This window comes from Echiichthys vipera, assembly GCF_963691815.1.
Source record: "Echiichthys vipera genome assembly, chromosome: 11".
Lineage (NCBI taxonomy): Eukaryota > Metazoa > Chordata > Actinopteri > Perciformes > Trachinidae > Echiichthys > Echiichthys vipera.
The window spans coordinates 28,710,727-28,723,375 of NC_139836.1; the positions used below are offsets into that span (position 1 = coordinate 28,710,727).

The 12,649-nt window shown below is 42.2% G+C and overlaps 1 protein-coding gene across 3 annotated transcripts in view; it reads right to left on the reverse strand.

Moving 5' to 3' along the window:
• Window positions 1–287: 287 nt before the first annotated feature.
• birc6 (baculoviral IAP repeat containing 6) overlaps window positions 288–12,649 on the reverse strand; it is a 142,922-nt gene continuing 130,560 nt past the window's right edge. For all 3 annotated transcript variants that reach the window (XM_083922527.1, XM_083922528.1, XM_083922526.1), the window contains exons 72-73: window positions 4,107–4,241; window positions 288–1,367 (exon numbers count right to left, since the gene is read on the reverse strand). In XM_083922527.1, coding sequence (XP_083778653.1) covers window positions 1,188–1,367; window positions 4,107–4,241 — 315 coding nt within the window. In that variant the 3' untranslated portion in view covers window positions 288–1,187. The remainder of the gene's footprint in view (window positions 1,368–4,106; window positions 4,242–12,649) is intronic.

The window sequence follows — 12,649 nt, forward strand, 5'->3', positions numbered from 1 at the left end:
TCTATATCCCCATTTGACACACGACACTGACGTCATTATTGCAACAACTTGTTTTCAAAGGGACATGTCTGCTCAGATTCTCTCTCTTTGTCCCAACACACAAAGCGTTCGCATAATCAATCCAGACTTTCAAGCTCCATTTAATGTCCTAGCAAAAGGAGTATGTGACTGTTCTAAGGAGTGAGTAAAATAGAAAGTGCATTTTTTGTTCACTGAAAATCAACATAATAAAAAAGGATCAAAGCCGATTGTTTTATGTCAGAGAGCAGAATTATTAATTTTGTAGAAATAGCAAAGGAATCAGTAAAGGTACTCTGTTGGAGTATTTGGTGGTATGGTGTAGATCAAAGGCACATCACAGCTTTGTATCTCACTGGAGATTGTTGCACACGCACAGAAAACACACACATGCACAAGCCTTCAAAATACATTTGCCACGTGGCTATGACAGTCTTATGATCTACGGTCATGGTCGATGGAAAACGGTCATGGAGAAGTTCTTAGAGGCAACAAATGTTTATCCAGAGCATGGTGCTTTTAATTTGGAGCCTGTAAAAGGGGTAACATAGCATTTAAGAATGTCCATCTCAGCGTTTATTCAAGTGGATATGATTGAAGAGAAATCAAATGAAGCAATGGATGACCAGAGGGGCTTTTTATCTCAGATTCTGTTACGTGTGTGTTTTCTTTTTCTCCCCTTTTTAAATAGTATCCTTAAAGAATGACCAATATCCTTGGTTACAACCGCTCTAACAGTCAAAAGAAAAAAAAAAAAGGAAATTAACATTCAGTAAACATTCTTCTGTTAAGGTACTTTCCCTTATATAATCTGTATTTTTTCTCTGCCATTATGTATACATAAACAAGTTTAATAACATACCAATCAGTGGTTATTTCACAATTGGAAAAAAGCACAAAATGTTTACACTCTTTTACAGGTAAATAAAAATTTTTGTCGACTGTTTTCAATAAGGGCGTAGCATACTTCATAGTTCATCTCATGGCGTTTTGGCTCCCCATACCCCCTGCTATTCTGCTATTAGATCTTTACATACAAATATTGACAAAGTGGTGGCTTGTGCTCTGAAGCCATCAAGTCTTTCCGGGAGTAATAATCATCATAAGGAGGAAGGAGAAGAGGGGAGGGTCGGAGATGCTGGGAAGGAAGGGGTTGGGAGGGTGGGGACTCATAGCTGGCCCTCACTGCAGTGGCTGTCCTGACTGCCACCAGGCTTCTCTGCGTCCTGACTGGGCAGCTCTTTGAGGATGAGGGCTGCGCTCCTCTCGGAGAACTCGTCGCTGTCGGGTTCCAGACCGTCGGGGCAGGGCAGCTTCAGAAGCTCCTCTCTGAGCTGAGCCGTGTGTCTCTGCAGGGACAACACACAAAAACAAACACACTGTTATTAACATGGCCAACTGTTAAATGAAAAATTTGGCCTTTCTATATTGGACCTAAACCAAAGTCGCCAATTATTGAGACTGTGGCTCAGCCCTAAAAGCTACTTAAAAGGGCCAATTCTTACATTCAGACAAAATGGCAAAAAAAGAAAATCTTTACTCCTATAAAAAACCTCTCGGCTGACACGCAGCATCGATTGGAGTAAATGCAGAATGGAGAAACATTCTTTTATTGTCAAACATAGAAGAGTCTAGAGAGTTATCTTCAGTGATGAGCACCTGGCTGTTGTCATTATTCACAGAGGATTCATTGTGCTTATCTGCCAGAGGGAGGAGAGATGAGAGCTGCCAGAGAGACAGGACACACATTGGAAGTGGGTGGAGGTTATTTTGTTTGAGTGTTTGTATCCGTGTATGCTACGAGCTCTTATGTGTGTCACGGTGGGAACTGGGCTGGGGACATGACACAAGGCGACCTGTCAAGAGCCTGCTGTCCCCTGCAGCCGATTCACTCTGAATTAGCAGGACATGAGGGCTCAAACACAAAGTGTGTATACAGTCTGCTTTCTGTATCAACCTTTCTTTAACAGCACGGAAACAGCAAACCTGGCTTCAGTCTTTACTTTATAGGCGGTCCAGCGGGAGGGGGGACTGGATCCAAAAAGAAGTCTGATTGTATAGAAGTCAATGAGAAAATGAGCCTACTTCTCACTGGATTTATTACCTCAGTAAACATTTCCTAATGAGTTTATGGTCTCAATCGCAAGTTTCAAGGCTTCTTCTGTTGATTCATCAGTGCATTGAGATATAATATTTCCCAGTTCAATATCAATTCAGAAAATCCTGAAATCAGCAGCAGCAGGACTTTCAATCGGGAGAGCAGAGTTAATTTCCCGGGTGGTGGCCGTTCATGTCCCAGTGCCGCTCATTCATGGACGTACTACACTGAACCACAGCCTTTTTTTCTAATCCTTACCAAGCGGTTTTCATGCCCGACCCTAACTGTCACCTTTTGTTGTCTAAAATTGGTCGGTACGGAGGTGTTTACCGGTACCTCACTGTCTTACGTCCAGCAGAATCTCTGGAAAATAGTGTGAACTAGTGGAAGTGAACTGTGGAAGAGACTGAGTCAGAATGGACGCAGATCAAACCAGAGCAGTGTGAGAAACTAGTGATGTCCTGTGGGTGCAGACGTGCTGAAGTCATTCAAAGCTGTGGCCTCTACACTTCCTGTTCATTTTTGAATCCTAGAGAAGAAAACATTGTTGAAATCTTCTCTTCTGACACAGTGGTAACTGTTCTCTCATTTTGATCACTTTTTTTTTCTCCACTAAATAAAGGTTTTGTTGAAGACAAACATGCTAGTACAGCAGTGGTATCGCCACAGTTGATATTTTATCAAATTTTGAACAATTCCGAATAAATCAAGTATTAATATTTTGTTCTCCAATTTCGATCTCCAGTGTATATTAACAACATCCAAATGTTTGAACGAGTTAATGTTTTCTTTTTTCATCTGTCATACTGAAATACATGTTACATGATGTTTGGATGGCTCGTGGAAAAATCCTTTGCAATAATGCTGTTTCTTATGTAGCATACGTAGGTTTAACATTAGCCTGTACCTCATAGTAATGCAGCCCTTGGCTAATCAGTTAGCATGACTCTTTACAATTCAGTGGGTCTTATAAACTAAATACCTTTGCAAATCTTTGGATCTTGAAAAATCCATTTTTTAGTTCTCACTTCATCAAAGTTAAGTGTATTGTTTGGGTCGCCTTAAAAATGTCTTGATCAGTGTTTGATGTTGCACCTTGCTTGTACCAGCTCTGTTTCACTGCTGTTCATTCAGATGAACTCACCTGCCGGCAAAAGTCCACTGGATGACTCATATCAGCTAGTTGAAAACTGGTAAAAGGTTCCCTCTTTAGGGTTTAGCTTAGCATCATTCAGTGCGTTTACATGGACATCAGTAACCTGAAAATGGTTTTACCCCGGTTAGGGTAATAATCTGATAATTGAAGTTCCCCACGTATACATGAGAGGGGGTTGAATGGGAAAATGACGGAGTAACTCTTCCTCCGGTACAGTAGGTGGAGCTCTGCCAACATACAGCTGGACTGAATATGGCTTTTTCCCCTGTTCACCTTTGGTAGTGATGTTCCTTTGCATGGTGAATTTCTCTCTCGGTTTAAAGGATAACGCTCTATTGTTGTTGTTTTTTCACATTGTTTTCGGCGCTGTTGCTTCCTGGTTTATTCTATTTTAGGGTCAGAAGCCACTGCCTCAGAGTGGGGAGCATGCGAAGACACGCACGCATGAATAATCAGGGAACAGAAAGAGTTCTCTAGGTCTGTTAGCCGGGTATGAGAACTCTGATTTTACCCGGGGTACTGTGTTTACATGGTGTTTAAGAAACCGGAGTATGCCCTTAACCCGAATATAATAAGGTTTTTAAACTGCTTGTGAATGCACTCACAGCGACTTATGGCTCCTCCCCAGCCCCACTCTCTTGTACAAATATGGTCACTTCTGGCTCCAAAATAACAAGATGGCAATGGCCAAATGCTTCAAAACAGTAGTCCACCAACCAAGGGATGACATTATGGGGGCTACATCTATCATTTTTTATATTCAGTTTTGAAGTCTAAGAGCCCATAATAGCGACCCTGCATTTTCAATACAGTGAGTATATTTAAAAACATTACCTTTAGTGCAGCAGCATGATGAGACATGGTACGGCCAACCCTCTTGTCGCTGCTGTACTGCTGGATGTCAGCGATCCACTCCTCACATTGAGACATGATCTCTGTTCGCTTCAGGTAGAAATGTTTGTGGATTACCTGAAAACACATGACAACAGTGGTCAACCACCAGGCAACAAAACCAAGGCAGCCTTCTATCCTGTAAATTGAAAAAAGTTTTAGTTAATGAGGACAACTTCTATAGTCTTTGGAGTGCAGTTGTGACATTTAGAGCTTGACAAGCCTGAAATGTAGAGCATAATTTACTTACAGCTTATTTTAATCTAATTATTATCCATTATTGGTAGGATTCACCCCAGCGGGTCAAAATGTTCAATAATCCACTAACATTTCTCAACATCTTTTTGAAAGAGTGGTTCAGATATTCATGTTCCTAGATTATAAATCCTAATGACTTTGATGATCCCCTGACTCTTCAAGAAGTTGACGATTTTTAATGATCTCAACAACTACTGGATGGATTGCCATGAAATTTGGTTAAGACATTGGTTCAGTCCCCCTTTGGCAGCGATGGAATACCTTTGATGATCCTCTGATGTTACAATCAGGTCAGAGTTTCAATTTGTTTAATTTGGTTTGGTTTATAATTATATACTATACCTGTATGACTTATAACATTCACATCAGTGTTTGCTGTACTTTGTGTTAACAGTGCTAACATGCTAAACTAAGATGGTAAACACGGCAAACATTACACCCGCTAAACATCAGCATATAAGCATTGTCATTGTGAGCATGCCAACGTTAGCATTTAGCACAAAGCAATGCTGCGCATAAAAACTAGCATGGCTGTAGACTTCAACGCAACACCATTGCGTTTGAAAACCAACAGAACACCAGCAAGGTGTTGCAATCGCCAGTGTTACTTTCATAAGGCCATGTATCCAAAAAAGCATGGAAAGCCAGCTGAAAATGTCAGGCGGACTTCTGAAAAGGCCCAACAGAAACGTCCAGAATGCTTTGGAGGGGAGGAGTTTTTTCCAAAAGGCTGAGATCCCTTGATCCCGCATTATTTGGCGATAACACAAGAATCCCGCTGCTGTGCTGTGATACTGGAATATCTGCGGATGTAAAAACATACGGTGCAGCAGGATTCATTTCTCTGCCGTTATTGCTCAGCCCTTGTACATGCAGGATGTGATGGTTTTTCTTGTGTTAACATATCTATCCTGCCCCTCCTCCACTGTGATTGGATGGCTGGGTAAGAACAGTGACCGTGAAAAGCGCAGTGTTTTAAGTTGGTGCTTGTAGTAGGGTGTAAATACGCAGCTCTTCCATTGAAAATAATATAAAAAGAAAACACTTTTCATGGAGACACAATGCTACCAGGTAAAGTGCTCTCAGTGCACTGTGGATGGTTTAGTTCATCTAGAGATAACGTGCAGATTATTTGAGTCAACGTTTTCTATCTGTATGATGTGTTTAATGCATAGGATGTTAAATTGGGCAACGCCACTGCACTGCAGTCTTGTTCCTCCACAGGGTGTTTGAGTATTTGCCGTATAAAAAGCAATCCGACCAAACGTCCATGTCATCACTGTTCTTTTAGTTAAAAAAAAACATTTTGCAGATGATAATCATTTTATATCTGTTTACCATGAATGTAGCAACAACATGAGAAGACTTTTCACTATCTGTGTAGGAACGCTGATTAGTGGGCCATCCTGTGACAGCTCATGTCTTTTATCAGTGTCTCTGTGACGACTCTATCCACTCCCTCTGTGATGTTTCTAATGAAGCATGTGCTAAACACAGCATATAAATTCCTCTTTTAAAATGACAATGATTAACTTCTCTCTTCATCTCTCCATTACTGAGGGGCTGTTTATTATCAAGGGTGCTTAAGTAACTCTGACATCATATGTAACACACACTGCTCAGAGGCTGATGCCAATCATCTACACTCAAAGCCCCCGCTTCCTGCCCTGTCCAGTCAATTTCCTAGCAACAGTCGCCAGGGCTGGGCAATCAGTATGCAGCAAGTGCTGTAGTGGATGTGTCTGTAGTTGCTGCTCTGCTGGTGGAGGGAGTGGATTAGTTATTTTGGTGACTGTTGATATGTGTTTACCCGTGGAGGAGAAGCAGAGAGGCAGCAGAAAGAATTTGGGGACTGCTTTAATCTCTCTCTCCCTTCTGCATATCCCTCTGTTCTCCTCATCTTCATTCCATTTTTGTCGCTGCTTCCATCCCCCCCCCCACACCAGCTTCCTCTACCTCTCAAGAGACAGTCAGTGAGGTGGGCGATGGTCCTCAGCTGAGAGGGAATGTTTCAAGGTCACTGATGTATGGAAATCATGGTGAGATCAGCTGCTGATTTCTTGAGAAAGAGACAAAGTACAGGAATGGAGACACTGCATACAACCCATAAGAACCAACGACAGAAGCAGATGCCTGACCTTACGCATGGATATGATCAGACGTGGTTTGAAGGGGGCTCCATGTGGCGAGGGCCAGCAGCCGTTTAACTTTAGGTATTTAGACGTGTCCATCGATCACAGCATGGAAGGAAGCTCCATGAGCAACGTGATCATGAAGAAAACATTAGATGAGGGCGGAGAGTGTTTAGACAAATGACCTTTCAGGAAATACATACTCACACACACACACACACACAGACACTGAAATGTACATTCAAGTACATTCAGCTCAAATGTGCAGTCGGAGATGAGGTTCTCTAAAGGAGAGCCCCAGCTGGCAGATAAACCTAGTGACCTTTGAGGTAATGCTGCCCACTCATTATTCCACAGGGCAACTGAGGGAGGAAGAGCAGCCGAGGAATGAATATGTGGAATCGCTCGACACATGAAGGGTCAAGGACGAGACTAAATCATGCGGCCATTAAAAAGTTCCTAATTCTTATTTTTTTTAGTATCCCATGACTAGAGTGCTGAGGCTTTAGGTACCTGCCTTACTGGCACTGACCTAAGCCCTGAAACTCTCACATACTGGAAAGAAAACAGCACAGACTCAATGGCTTGTACGCAACAAACTGTCATCTATTTGGTACAATACTATGTTATCTCCTTGAAACAGCAACCGAGCCTTATGACACCATCCTGATCTCTGAGGTCCGTTGTATTTCTCTCAGATCAGTCTGGTAATGTCCAACAGAGAAAATCTGGAGAAGTTTGCCTAAGCAACCGAACCAATCAGCGTTGTTTTTGAGGTGGATTTAAGTGACGAAACGAGAAGAGAACAACATGGAGGACCGGGCACCTGAAAATTGGGCCGTTTATCTGTAAATTCAAGTTACACAAACGGAACACATGTTTACTGTCTGAGCTTTGCCTCCACGCTGTTAGTATGTCAGAAGCATTCGTCGGTAGCAACTAAGTACAGCTGAGGCTGATGGGAATGTGATTAGTCATATGGTGAAGAAGAAGAAGAAGAAATTTTAGCGGTTATTGCAAAGCGTGTCTTGGTGTGGACGGCCCCTCAGTCAAGATCCCAGGATAGTATGCTTCTGCTCCCGCAACAGAAGATGTGTCATTTTTGGAAACGTACTAACCCTAATGCACACGCTTTCAGAAGAGGTAGAGTGAGTTTGGCAAAGATGTGTCTCTAAAACCAATCAATAATGCAGCCATAAAGAGTACTCATCGGAACAGTCCTATTCGATGTCAGGAAAGCTTCCTACCACTTTGTGCTGCGTGTGAGAGTGTCATGTGTGATACTGTATGCAGTGAATGGGAAGGATTAGTGTGAGAATCAAGGTGTTTCTGCACACATTTCCTTGTTCTGCTCAGCTGTTAACTGTTCATTGAGTGCAGCTCTAAATCCATATGAGCATGGCCTCCAGACATCACGTTGAGGATGATCACCTAGTCAGTGAATATTGCCAAGCTGCGCGCGCACACACACACACACACACACACACACACACACACACACACACACACACACACACACACACACACACACACACACACACACACACACACACACACACACACACACACACACACACACACACACACACACACACACACACACACACACACACACACACACACACACACACACACACACACACACACACACACACACACACACACACACACACACACACAGTATCTACGCAACTGGATCCCACTAATCAATGTAAACATAACCTTTTTTTGTGCAGTTGAAGGAAATCTGTGAGTAAACCCAAAATGGAAACATGCATGGTAAATGGAATTGTACTTATATATTCACCCATTCACACAGATGGCAGAGGACATCTACATAGCATCTAATCTAAGAATTCACACCACATCACACCCATTTACACATGATTGGGGTACAGTGTCTTGCTCAAGGACACTTTGACATTCGGACCGGGGAAAGCTGGGGATCGAACCGCCAATCTCTCGAATAGAGGACGACCCACTTTTCCACTGACATTTCCTATGAATCACCAAATAATCCCAGTTGAGTTTTTAAGGAAGGTCTGCTCTGTTAGTCATCAAAAACAAGCCGCTGGCAGAGCAAAGGTTGACATGGAGGCTTCTGACGAAGCCGTACAGAAAATCAGACACCTACAGCAGGAGAGAGGCCAACTGGTTCATATTGAAGGTTTCTTTTAGGACAGGCTGAGCAACTATTGATTTTCAGTCCTTCTGAAAGACAGCCTTCAAAGACCTAGAGGGACAGCAGTAGGGAACCATACATATCACGATGTACTGGATTTTCAGACAGAAACAACAGTGGGAGCCAAAGAATGGAGAGCTGCTCATGTGGTACATATTAGGCATGGCAATGATTTTCAAACTGTCATTACATGTCACATAAGGGCTTTTTCTACAGAGCTGTGAGATGGGCTTGATACTATGGTACATGTGAAACTGGAAAACGAAGTGAAGTACAAAAGTCAACATCGACTATTGAAAATATCTTTGGTTGAAATACACATCAAATATCTGCACTCGACCATCAAGACAGGTAACTGAGAGGATGCCTCTCACTCCCACTCATACAACTGCCACATTTTAGTGTCAAGTGCTAAAGATGCTGCCTCATCAAGTGTGACGGGATGTACTTGGGCAAGTGAGAGACTTGACAGCATCAGTCTAGAGACACATCAGCTGAGCTGCAGCGGGGACCACCGTGTCAGCAGACATGACTGCATCTTTAGCACCAAGGACAGCAGATGTAAGCCAAATAATAATAATAATAATGTATGTTCAACAAGCATACATGCATTCAGGAAAAGTCTCCTGTCTGACTGTATGTTTGAGCTGTCTGATAGTTTATCACTGCCCTCTGTGAGGGACCTTTGGAAAACATCGTTGTGTGAGGACACGGAAGCAGTCTATTAGGGCTTCAGCTATCAAATCTTTTTGTAATCGAGTATTCTACCGATTATTCCATCGATTAATCGAAAAAAAATATATATATAATTTTGCGAAAAAATATATTATGTCTGGGGTAGGCCTATTTGGTGTGGTAACCTAACAGAGGGGTGTGTGTGTGTGTGTGCGTTTGTTTGAGCTTGAACGTATGCATGAGAGGGGGGGGGGGGGGGGGGGGGAGAGAGAGACAGAGAGAGAGAGAGGGAGAGAGAGAGACAGAGAGAGAGAGAGACAGAGAGAGAGAGAGAGAGAGAGAGAGAGACGACTTGTGTTGAAGGCAACAAACTCGCAATATACCATGAATAAGTTACTATTTAAACAATTTGAAGAGGTGAATAAAATTCTACCTCACGCAAGTGTTTACTTAAACAGGTTATAAAGATAAATAGTTTAGAAAATGAATTAGAGAAAGATATTATCAGGAAGAACACACCCTCTTCCTGTTTACTGCAACAACAAGCAACGAACAAAACTCCACTGACACATTTACTCAAACAAAATTATAAAGACTGATCAGGGAGGTCACGTTATGTTTAACATTGTAATGAAAAACTAAACAGAGGCATTCATGAGGACAGCTAATGTTACCCATTCTCTTCCTGTTTATCCGTCACTACGGCAACTGCCCTCCTTAAACCGGAACAGTGCTCGGCGAAGTGGCGTTAATAACAGGTTGCTTTCAACTCAGACGCTGAATCATGGATGTTGTGCTGTTGTGGTAAGACAGTTCTAGTTAACAATGGACACATTGCACCATATTGGCTTCTCTTTAGGTGTGAAATGATCCCAAACTTATCCTCTGCTTTTTCCGGATGTAGTGGTGTGCATCTGCAAAAACAGTCCTTGTGGAACAATGATCCCTGCGCTGAACAGGCCGCATAACGCGTGCGATAGGAATTAAACGAATTATTGAGGCCTTGATGCATTTTTTTAATCGAGTAACTCGATTAATTGTTTGTCATCGACATCCCCTCCAAACAGAAATGGACCAACATGAACACAGTATCAGTCTGAACGAATGACATGAAAAGGTGCTTCAGTGTGATTCTCATGATAACCCATCGAAAAAGAGAACTACCAAAAGAATACCAAAGCAGTAAGCATTCCCTGTGTGGAATACTAATGATAAAAACTGTCATATGATTTTCCAATAAATATCATACGTCAACATCAATGTCCAAGTTACACTAGAAACAGACTTGATTGGACGTTGTGCACTTCTAACATTTTCACTGCTCTGGATTCATGTTTGGAATGAATGCTCACATAAGCAAAGAGGCTACAGGATGCACCGATTGGATTTGTAAATGTGCCTCTTGATTGGCCTTCTTAAGACAGAACTGTTATTTTACTACTTCCTTAGGCTATGTCCACACGATTCAAAACAACCTTTTTTTTCTCCGTCATTCTTAAGTTTTCCGTCCACACGGCCTCGACTCAAGAAATCTCTGGGTCCACTGGAAACCAGGTGCAGCGACTCCAAATGCTGTAGTTCACATGTCAGGCCTGGATGTGGAGCTGTAACTGCCACAGAAATACACCAACAACGGAGAAGAAGAGACAAATCTGGAGACTTCCCAAATCCTCCTCCTTCCTAGAGAGAAATGTGTCACTGTTTCTGGTGTGAGTGGAGACTTTTGTGCTGTTTTGGACTCTGATGCACCAATCACTCTGCAGTTAGTGTCCTCAACAAGCAGAGGGTGCTGCTGGGAGGCGCCACTTTCTCACTACATTTTGAGATTTTTCACACCTTCTTAGACCTTTATTTATAAAAAGAGACTAGAGAGCAGTTTAGCTTCTTATTCAGAGAATCAGGGAAAAGGAGAAATCTGTGCTCGGCCTCATTCATTCCCATGTATGTAGCTCAGAGTCCAGTTCAGTAAACAGTCTATGGGTCCGTCTCTCTCCTCTCACGTAGCAGCAATGTTGTTATGTGACACCGAGGGGTTAGAGGTCGGAAGTGGAGCGATGCCGGTATCGTTTAACAAAGTATGACGTTTCACCGTCCAGACCACAAGGCCATGGGGGGCGTTTTACTTGGTTTCTAAAGTGTCATTTTCAGGCTCCATTAACGCTGACTGCGCGTTGATGGTCGGCCAAAGCGATACTAATGTCGTGTGCTTATAGGAAAACGCGTTTCTGTGTGGATGGGCCCTCAATGAGCTCTTAACACTGTTCAGGAGACTATTTGAACTTATAGACATGTTTTCCTCACATTAGGTGACATCAGTTTTGAAGTTTTCACAGTGGATTTCCCTTTCTTTTGTTTTCATTCATATAAACATCAAGCATTAGCATTTAAGAAAATGTAGGAATGAAATACCACAACCTTGAACTGGATTAAACAGAATTCTATATGGTTATGCGCAAGGAGGCAACAACTACTAAATCAATTGCTCATGGCTGGTTGACTTCCTCTCTTAGTCCATGCCAAAGCTGAGGACTTAAAGGTGCTAAAAGGCCAGAAGTGAGAAAAGCACGAGAGTATCTCACCAAGCTTAATTGAATTTGTGTGTGTGTGTGTATGTAATGCTCAGCCGGGTGGCATTGCCATGTCCTCCATATCTCTCGGTCCAACGGTCCATTTCACACACTGGCTGGGTAATGACATTGACCCATTTTTAATTTTTTTTCCTTTAATTCCAGCATTGCCTGGTGTGCAAAGGCCAGATAGAGTTATAATATTTCACCTTAAAATCCCACAGAAATACAAGCAGCAATGGTGGTGGTAGCATGAAGAGAATAATGTTTACTATGTATAATAATACTCCAACTCAGAACATTTGACCCATATCCTGAACAAAATCTTTAAAAATTACAATGCATCTGAAAACCTGTGGTTCTGCTTAATTCCTTGATAAATGAAAGAAATCCAAGATCACGTCTGCTTTTACCTTTGTCCAAGTGACTTCATTGCTGTGTGGATATGCAGTGCATATTTCTAAAATTCCATTAAAATAGGGGTACAAGACTCAAGGGGCTACATAGAAAATGCAGAGCAGTACTGACAATCACATGGGAGTTATAGCAAATGGAATGAAACAGACAACTATGCATGTCTACCATATACCTGTCTGTTCTTGTATCTATGGTTGTACTAGCTGTAAATGAAGAGTCCAATTTTCATTATTCATCATCATTATTGTCTAAATA